The sequence below is a fragment of the Drosophila takahashii genome, chromosome 3L (assembly GCF_030179915.1).
Source record: "Drosophila takahashii strain IR98-3 E-12201 chromosome 3L, DtakHiC1v2, whole genome shotgun sequence".
Classification (NCBI taxonomy): Eukaryota; Metazoa; Arthropoda; class Insecta; order Diptera; family Drosophilidae; genus Drosophila; species Drosophila takahashii.
This window is the reverse complement of record NC_091680.1, coordinates 28,567,052-28,577,408: the sequence shown is the minus strand read 5'-3', so window position 1 is coordinate 28,577,408 and position 10,357 is coordinate 28,567,052. Positions and strand designations below refer to the sequence as shown.

Below are 10,357 nucleotides of genomic sequence, written 5' to 3'. Positions count from 1 at the left end.
ACAGGAGGATCTTCAGATTGGTTGGACCGTGTTCTTCTTAGCTAAGGCACTAATGCTTATACTTGGCTCTATAATTATTAATTCTTCACAAACCGCGAATTCTTAGGAACAAGAGGATTTATTTGTGTGGATCATACATAACTTAACTAAGAAACCTAATAATATGTTCTATATTGATTTTTCAAAAACCGCGAATTCTTTAGAGCAAGAGAATTTGTTTTTGTGGATCATACATCTGTAATATTTGAAGACCAAAAGAATTCGCATGGGCGGAGGATGTGGAAACAAATGTCGATATATCGTATCTTTTAATTTTAAATATTATACACAGTTAACCATCTTGACCTTAAGAATTCGCGACGGGTCGATGAGCTGTGAAAATTGTGATCATCGTCTTATTTAAAAATCAATTTTATTTTTTTGGTTAACCTTAAACCTGAACTGATCTACTTGAAACCCATTTGACTTGGGTGGTTTGGGTTTGGGTCGTTTGGGTTTGGGTAAAAATTGACTCACTTACCCAAATACCCAAACCCAAACGACCCAAGTCAAATGGGTTTCAAGTAGGTCGGTTGGGTTTAAGGTTTGACAAACAAGTCAGGTTACTTGTGCAGGGCTCTAATTGGAATATGTGAGTGGGTACATATTCCATGAGAGTACATATGAAATTTATGGTATTCATTCCCTTTCCTGTCAAAGTGTTTATGAGTTTGAAAAATGTCGGGAGCAAGAAAAAACAAAAAGAGGAATCAAAGCATCAGCCGCGAGGAAACCATTCAACTGATAGAAGAAGTAAAATCACGCCCGGAGATATGGGACTTAACCAACAAGAACCATAGCAATAATAATGCTGTTAGAAGTGCTTGGGCAGCCGTTAGTGCTGCCACCAACAAAGAAGGTGAGGAATTTTTATATCAATAAAAATTGGATGTGATCATTAAACATTACTTTGCAGTCAACGAGGTCAAGTCAACCTGGCTTTCACTTCGTGATAGCCTTCGCTATCACACGAAGAAGAAAGCAACACAGATTCTAAAAAGTGGTAGCGCTGGTGGCTCAAAGAATATAAACCTAGTCGAATCCGAAAAGACGGGCCCCGAGATAGACTGGGAGATGGCAGAGCATATGTCATTTCTGCAGGGGCTGTCTCACAAAAGAAAGTAAGTTACACAAACTGAAACCATTGTTATTAATATTATTTTTTCAGGACATTTGCTTCTGTGCACGCCCCATCCACTTCAGAAAAACGTGGTTGTGATAGCCCGGAAGAGGACACTGAGGAGGCTTCGTATGATTATGTAAGCTTCATAAAATTCCTATTTATTCTTTATTGATTGTGATCGGACAAATCGCAGAGACCAAAGAAGAAGAAAAACAGTGACCCAATAGGAACCGAAATTGGAGAACTGCTCAAGTCAGCGAAGGACCTCATATCGGTGGTTCAGACCAAGCAAGACAACAAGACAACTGGATCCCTGAAAAATGTCGAAATGTTTTCTTTTTGGGACAAGATGATGGAGGACTTTTCCGAGGAGGCCCTACAACAAGTGCAGGTGAAGGTGACGGCAGCAATAGCTGAAATTGGAAAAAAAGATCGTGCTGCCAAAAATAAAAAAAATAATAAAAATTAAAATTGTGTCTTCTTTATTTTATATGTGGAACGTTTCTCATTCATTGCTTTCTTGGACAAAGGCTGCCCTGTTCTGCCATGGTACGGCGCCTGCGTTTGAATTTATATGAGCACATAACTGGTTTCTAATCATCTTGCCATAATCATTTGGCCTGCCAATATATGGCTGCAGCGATGTTAAATTGTTGTGTTCAATTGATTGTTCCTCAAAACCGCCTATGTAATCAACTGTGGCATTTCTTATTAAAAAATTATGAAGTAAGCAGCATGCCGTAGTAACCTTTTGTGCTGTCTTTGGTTGACAAATAAGAGTTCGTTGCATGCATATCCACCTCCAGCTTAGTATGCCAAAAGCGTTCTCTATGCATCTACGAGCACGGCTCAAGCGATAGTTGAAGATGCGCTCCGAGTTTCCAAGATTTGTTCCGCTATAAGGCTTCATAATTCTCTTGCAAAGTGGAAATGCATCGTCACCTATTAAAAAGTACGGAATTCGATTTCCATTAATGATGCGGTCATTTGGAAATTCAAGTCTGTCGCCGAGAATATCTCTTCCAAATTGTGATGACGAAAATACATTTACATCACCTTCGCTGCCATACGCTCCTACGTTAATGTAGGTAAATGCATATTTAGCATCACAAATGGCCATAAGAACTATGGAATGAAATCCTTTATAATTATGAAAGGCACTACCACTGCTTGCTGGGGCCCGGACAGCAATATGTTTGCCATCGACGGCAAAATTCCACTCGCTTTCGAAGTTGGTAGCGTAATTAAGCATACGATTTTTTTCCCAGGCCGGGATTTCGCCGATCAACTCTATCGCAATAGCGTCACTAACAGCGATGACAATACCACTCATACTGGCCTTGCTAATGCGATATGTTGATGTTACATGTCTTTGGATATCTCCAGATGCAAAATATTCCATCACGATTGCGAATTTGGTTAGAGGTGGTATCGCGTCAGCTCGAGTTTCCCGTAGTGGCTGCAAATGCTTCTCAATTTTCGAAAAAATATTCATAAAATTTTCATAAGACATTCGGAAATTTTCCAAGAACACTGGTGGGTTATTGATCATATCGACAAAGTCCTTAGCGAATCTGCCTTTTGTGTTTCGATCCTTATGATAGGGATTGACCCAGCACTTGCGTTTGCTTCTTTGGTTTTTTTCACGTTTTTTTTTCAACAACGCCGCGATAGCCAGATTATTAATTGCAAGTTGCAGTAATAGTACACTAAAATGAAGACAGTAGTGTATAAGTTGCCATCGAGATTATTGCGCTCAGAATGTATCTAAATACGTACCACTCATCATCCATTCTAAAAGAATACAAATCGTTTTTTCCGTTTAAATTTGATAGAACGAATTTGGCAGGGCAAGTACGTTTCAGAATGATAACAGGAAATGTAAACAGACATGAAATAAGAAAAATTCCATTTCAAAAATTCCTACTGAGGTGTAAAGAGGCCTTTAGATAAAAAATGACATTTCCAAAAGTAGGATGTTATAGGTTCAAAAACACCCAAGATATAATTTTTTTACATTTTTTTTCCCGATTGTTCCTATGAGAGCTATATGATATAGTTGTCCGATCCGGCTCGTTCCGACTTATGTACTACCTGCAATAGAAAGAAGACTTTTGGGAAAGTTTTATCCCGATAGCTTGAAAACTGAGAGACTGGTTTGCGTAGAAACGGACGGACAGACGGACGGACAGACGGACAGACGGACATGGCTAGATCGACTCGTCTAGTGATGCTGATCAAGAATATATATACTTTATGGGGTCGGAAACGTCTCCTTCACTGCGTTGCAAACTTCTGACTGAAATCATAATACCCTCTGCAAGGGTATAAAAAAATACATTAATTAATAAATTAATCAGGAGCCGCGAGTAAGGTACAAATTGGAACAATAAACGACCCCAAAGTGCCCCAAAATTTGATTTTTTTTTAAATTCTTTTTTTTGCTATTCTTCTGTTATAAATGTTGTTAAAATGATTGAAGAATGTGATGTTCATAATTTTATGGCATACCTGCAAATACCTGCATTTCAATTTTTGGAAATTCAGCCTCCTTCACCAAGTCCCCGAAATTTCCAAATTTTGTTGTGCCATTGTGATGTCACGTATGTATGTATGTATGTTCTGCTGTCGCCCTATAAGGGTGACCGCGCAAAAGTAAAATGAAAATACCACATTTAAAATACGCGATTTAAAAATCGATTATATCGCAAATCGTTTCTTTTCCGCGTTTTCAGTTCGTGAACGATTATTTTTTAAACAGCTATTATATAGACAAAACAGCTAGAAGGAAGCATTTCCGACCCCATAAAGTATAAATATTCTTGATCAGGGTCACTAGCCGAGTCGATCTAGCCATGTCCGTCTGTCTGTCCGTATGAACGCTGAGATCTCGGAAACTACAAAAGCTAGAAGGTTAAGATTTTCTACACATATTCTTGGGCCTCCTACGCAGCGCAAGTTTATTTCAGTCGAGCGCCACTCCCCCTCTAACGCCCACAATCGCCCACTAACGATTTTAAAATGATGCCTGCGCCCACATCTTTAAAGATTGTATTGAATGCAATTTTGTTGTGTATATTTATACCTATTGAAATCAGGGAACGAAAATAATTATTATTTTTATTTCTTCAAACAAAAAAATCGGCCACTTATAATAGCCCTAAAAAAAAAGGATTTTTACCAAAATAATTAACGTTGTTCAATCTATGCATTCCCGCCATGATTTTTAAATATATGATTTTTATCTTTTTGTTCAATGGTAATTTTTATTTTTGATCAAAAAAAATAGGACTCAAATATAATGATTATTGATGATTTTTTTTAACCACTTTTAAAAAATAACTTATCCTATTATTATCGTATTAGATAGTCGGGACACCAACCCGACTGATATAGTATAGTATAGTATAAATCGAAATTCGAAAATATTTAAAAAGAGTTATATCCTAGAGTAGAAGAGAATACAATAAAAACCAACGAAGCAATTATTTATTTCCTATTATATTCTATAAAACTTTTTTCGAAATTCAGAATTAGATAAAAAATGACATTTCCAAAAGTAGGATGTTATAGGTTCAAAAACACCCAAGATATAATTTTTATACCCTTGCAGAGGGTATTATGATTTCAGTCAGAAGTTTGCAACGCAGTGAAGGAGACGTTTCCGACCCCATAAAGTATATATATTCTTGATCAGCATCACAAGACGAGTCGATCTAGCCATGTCCGTCTGTCCGTCCGTCTGTCCGTCTGTCCGTCTGTCTGTTTCTACGCAAACTAGTCTCTCAGTTTTTGAGCTATCGGGACGAAACTTTCGCAAAAGTCTTCTTTCTATTGCAGGTAGTATATATGTCGGAGCCGACCGGATCGGACAACTATATCTTATAGCTCCCATAGGAACAATCGGAAAAAAAAAACTTTAAAAAATTCTAGCTTCGGTGTTTTTTGAAATATTACCTTCTACTTTTGGGGATGTTATTTTTTAAATATTTTTGAATTTCGAATAAATTATTTAAAAAATCGGACTACTATATCATATAGCTGCCATAGGAACGATCGGAAAATTAATGGAAAAGTAATAGGAAATAAATTCAAGCTTCTTTGCTTTTTATTGTATTATCTTCTACTCTAGGATATGACTCTTTTTAAATATTTCCGAATTTCAATTTTAATTTAATCAAAATCGGACGACTATATCATATAGCTGCCATAGGAACGATCGGAAAATTAATGAGAAATATTAGAAAATTGAACATTTTTGCGATTTGTTAATTAATAGGAATGATCTGCAAGGGTATATAAGCTTCGGCTGGCCGAAGCTAGCTTCCTTTCTTGTTTTACATTTTTTTTCCCCGACTGTTCCTATGAGAGCTATATGATATAGTTGTCCGATCCGGCTCGTTCCGACTTATATACTACCTGCAATAGAAAGAAGACTTTTGGGAAAGTTTTATCCCGATAGCTTGAAAACTGAGAGACTAGTTTGCGTAGAAACGGACGGGCAGACGGGCAGACTCGTCTAGTGATGCTGATCAAGAATATATATGTAGAGAAAGGCTTCCATTTACTTCCGTGAATTTATTAAATTATTAGACACGTTTTATTCTTCGATGAATGCAGGTTTTGATACAGTTTTGTACATAGTTTAGACACTTTGATATACTCGAGATACACGCGACCTTCCTCTGCTGATGCTCAATCTCTACTGTGTGCGCATTTATCACACTTTTTAACACTAAAGAAAAAATGTTATAGAACAGAATAACTGATCTGTTATAAAATAGGGCTGCCAATCCTACATTCGGCTATTCTGACAATTCATTCGACCCGAATGAGGACGACCACAACTTCATATATTCGGCGACAGTGTTTGTTTTATTTGGACCTTCATCATCTCCTACTTTTTCGACAAGGTATCGACCATGTCTCAACTTACGAGTCACGGCGTAGGGCCCTAAGAACTTCTTTTTCAACTTCAACCCTGCACCAAACTGCGTTCTTTTAATAGCTACTAAATCTCCGAGTTTGTACTCAGACTCTGGCTTCCTTGATTTGTTGAATGACTTGCGATTCTCGTCCTGAATCTTTGCGATGTTCTCCTTAGCTTCCTCTCGAATCTTCTCCTTTTCTTCCTGTAACTCATTTAAGAAATCTTCCTCTAACAGCTTGTCTAACTCTTTATCGTAGTTGGTTTTCATGTTGATCCCAGTAAGAATCTTGAATGGAGCTATCTTTGTACTTCTAGGTGGAGAGGAATTAATAAATTGTTGAACTCTGCCTACATGCTTATACCAAGCTTTCGGGTCTTCCGCACAAAGTTTTGTCAATATAGTGATGACGATCCTATTGATACGCTCTACTTGACCGTTGCCACGTGGCACTCCTGTGGCTACCAATAAATGCTGAATATTGTGATCCTTACAGTATTCCTGAAAAACATTGGCTGTGAATGCCGTTCCACGATCCGTGATTATACGACTTGGGTTACCGAAAACTTCAGACTGCCTTTCCATTCTATCCACTACTTCGTCAGCGCCAGTACTCTTAGTGGGGTAAAGCCACACAAATTTAGAGAAAGCGTCGACCACTACTAAGATATGATTGTATTGTTTTTTTGTAATGTCCATGGGGCCAATATGGTCAATATGATAGGTCTGTAACGGTTCGTCTGCCTTGTTTATTGCGTTTAAGAATCCCTCTTTTTTCCCATACTTAGCATCGCCAACTATACACTCTACACAGGACTTCACTATAGTTTGAGCTTTCTTCTCTAAATCTGGGATGTAATAATCGCGCTGCACCAAGTCAATTGTCCTTTTGACGCCAAAGTGTCCTTGTCGGTGAGCTGTGTTGATTATTTCGTTCTCCATGGCTGATGGGATTACTATAAGCTCTTTTATAGAATTCTTGTGGAGAACTTCGTGCTTCAAATAGAAGTCATCGTACGTATTTGTTTCCAGGACCTTACAAATGGCTTTTATCCATTCATCCTGACGTTGAGCCTGTTGAATTCGATGTCTGACTGAATCTTGCAGCAACAGGGTATGTACTCGGCTTAAGGCGTCGACGTGTTTCATCCTTGTGCCTGGACGATGCTCTATTGTGTACTCAAAGTCTTGTAAAAACATGGCCCAACGAGATACTTTCACTGGGACATCATTCTTCCGCATGGTCATAGCAAACGCATTGCAGTCGGTGACGATCTTAATCTTTCTTCCCAGCAGGTAGATTCTCCACTTCTTTAGAGCTTGTACTATAGCGAGTACTTCTAGCTCATAAGAAGGATATTTCTCCTCGGCATCTGTTGTCTTGCGACTCATGTACTCTACCGGGTGAAATTCTTGATCAGCTGAATCCTTTTGAAGAAGGACTGCTCCATATCCGTACATGCTTGCATCACAATGGATTTCTGTAGCACTCTTTTGATCGAATAACTTCAGTACAGGCGAACTTGTAAGGGATACTTTTAATTGCTTAAACGATGCTAACTCTTCCTCGCCCATCTTAAAGAAAGCGCTCTTCCTAAGCAAGTTCGACAAAGGTCTAGCAATAATAGCGAAGTCTTTCACAAACCTTCGGAAATAGGATGTTAGGCCAAGATACCGTTGAACTCCTTTTTTGTCTCGCGGGACTGGGAAATTTTCGACTGCACAAGTCTTCTCTGCTGATGGTTGGATAGTTGCGTTTTCGACTATATAGCCCAGGAATTGGACCCTCTTCTGTAAAACCTGACACTTTTCCCACTTAATACGCAGACCTGAACTCCTTGCAACATCTAAAACTTTCTTTAATTTCTCCAAACCTTCTTGTTCGTCTTTTGATGGAATAATCAAATCATCCATGTACAGGATTAGGGTATTGTCTTCAATTAATGGCCTGAGCACTGCAAAAATGTATCGCATAAACACTGCAGGGGAATTGGAAATTCCGAATGGTACGAAGCAGAATTCGTATTGACCGCTTTGGGTGACGAACGAGGTGTATTTGCGAGAGCTTTCCTGCACGGGGACATGGAAAAATCCATTTGACAAGTCTAACGTTGTAAATACTTTTCCCTTCTGAAACATCGTCGATCAAGGCCATAGGAAAATTATCACGAATAATCTTCTGGTTCAATTTGCGGTAGTCGCAACAGAGTCTTTTGGTGCCATCCTTTTTTGCAACCAAAACTATGGGTGAGGCGTATTCGGAAACACTTTGACGAATGATTCCTTCCTTCAGCCAATCCCTAATCTGCTTGTCAACTTTCTCAGTTTCCTCGTACGGTAAGCGCCTAGGTCTCTGATAGACTGGGATTTCATCTGTGAGGAGTATTTTCATTTCTACTGGACTTGACTCTGGCTTTAAAGGCTTGTAATTTTGAACTAACCCAACCACTGCTGATCTTATGTCGGTACTCAAATGAAGCAGATCTAAATCTGGAACAATGTCTTCATCGAAATTAGATGCCATTAACTGATAGAAAGTTTCTGTCAAGTCTGAAATGTTAGTGGAAGTCGTATCTACAGCCACATTTTGATTGTCACTATAATGAGGGAGACCTAAGTCATGGCTTGGACTGTTTTCATCTCTACCTAAGGTGAGACCGGACATATGGCCAAGATCTACTGAATGAACTGCATGAAAAACGACTCCTTTTGCTCCAATTGTTGCGGTTACTGTATTAAGGACATCGCTACCGATCACACCTTCATAAAGGGTATCCCTATCACGCACTACATGAAAGCACATGTCAACGTCAGCGTCATCCAACTTCGTCGCAACTGTGAATGAGCCTAGAGTGTATATCTTTTTGCCACCTATTCCAATTAGCTCCTTAATATCAGGTTTCAGAATATCAGGATAGATGCGAGTGTACGCTGTCTCGGAAATGGTACAAATATCGCTGCCAGAATCGAATAACGCCGTAATCTGGTCGTTACCAATGTTAATGTTTTTAAACGCTCTGTTGAAAGTTAACTGGGACAGCTGCTGAATGTTTGAGTTTTCATTTTTCACTTCCTTACGAGCTTCCTTGGTACCGCATTGATTTGCCTTGTGACCCAACTGATTGCATTTGAAACATTTTATACCTACTTCCTTACAATCCTTTGCAATATGATTGCTGCCACCACACTTAAAGCAACGTCTGCCATCTTGGTTAGTTTTGACTAACGAACTGTCAAACTTTGGCTTTGGTTTAAACCCCTGACTCACGCAAATTTTCTCGTAAACCTTAAGTGTCTCACGAAACTACTTAAGATTGGACGCCTGGTACAAACAACTTTTATTTTGCTTTGAATCTGGTATACCCTCCACTATGTATTCTATTATACTTTCTTCGTCCAACTTTGACTGATTTGCTAATGCGGTCATACTGTAGAAGTATTCAATCAAACTCTCTTTCTGGGTTTTCTTCCTATTTTCGAGCATCTTGTGCACCTGTTTTGCTGTAAGCTTCTCCCCAAATTCATTTTTTAGAGCTTCTTTTAATGCATTCCAATCATTTATTCCTGGTTGGCTACCCAAGAATAATTTTGCAGCTCCCTTTACCAACTGTCTGCCGTAAATGAACTTTTGAAGATCAGTCCACCCAACTGTAATAGAATTAAGCTCGAAGTCTGCAAGCCACTCATCAATATCTGGAGAACCATTTCCAGTGAATGCTGAAAGCGAATCTTCAATATCTCTCAGTGTAAACGCCATGGCTGAGGGTTGAGAATTAGAAGTATCTGACTCTACGACGTTGGTTTCCTCGTACACTGACTCTTCTGAACTTTCTGTGTTTTCCTCTTGGTCGATATTTTCCCCCTCAAAATAGGAGATGAGTCTTTCCTGTAGTACTGCTTTGAGGCCTGAACTTGGTAATCTTAATTCTTTTAATTTGTCTTTAAGCTCTGCAACAGAAAATCGTGTGATCTCTTCAACATTCATATTTCCAACTCTTACATAACCTATTTTATATTACTTAATACAAAAGAACAATTTAAATGGGAATAAAATATTGTTTACGTTGCAATAAATTGTTTTGTTTACGTTCAAATTTGTGGTACCATTTAATTAATGCTTGTATAGATTTATACTTGCGAACCGCCAGCTGTCTCTCGTCTTTTGTTGCTCATCTCTGATATTTGCCACTGCTTTTCAAATTCGTCCCTGGTAAATCGTTGAACAAAAAGCTGCAACCGTTGTCTTCTCTGATGACTGCTTTGCGAA

At 38.6% G+C, this 10,357-nt stretch overlaps 1 protein-coding gene across 2 annotated transcripts; it reads left to right on the top strand.

The window, feature by feature from the left end:
* The first annotated feature begins 699 nt into the window (after positions 1-699).
* LOC123002429 (uncharacterized) lies at positions 700-1,755 on the top strand. 2 transcript variants are annotated; one of them, XM_044392591.2, is made up of 5 exons: positions 700-898; positions 956-1,160; positions 1,208-1,298; positions 1,356-1,553; positions 1,693-1,755. In XM_044392591.2, exons 1-5 carry the CDS (start codon positions 718-720, stop codon positions 1,738-1,740), a joined length of 723 nt encoding a protein of 240 aa, XP_044248526.1. In that variant the 5' UTR covers positions 700-717; the 3' UTR covers positions 1,741-1,755. The 2 variants fall into 2 exon arrangements, with proteins under 2 accessions (XP_044248526.1, XP_070071399.1); XM_070215298.1 differs by lacking the exon at positions 1,693-1,755 and having other exon boundaries at positions 1,356-1,632.
* Positions 1,756-10,357: the final 8,602 nt, after the last annotated feature.

Excerpts from the sequence above, each read along its gene's own strand:
- LOC123002429 (XM_070215298.1), top strand. The coding sequence starts at position 718 with ATGTCGGGAGCAAGAAAAAACAAAAAGAGGAATCAAAGCATCAGCCGC. Across the intron at positions 899-955 it reads TGCTGCCACCAACAAAGAAG|TCAACGAGGTCAAGTCAACC; the intron begins GTGAGGAATTTT and ends ATTACTTTGCAG. Across the intron at positions 1,161-1,207 it reads GGGCTGTCTCACAAAAGAAA|GACATTTGCTTCTGTGCACG; the intron begins GTAAGTTACACA and ends TTATTTTTTCAG.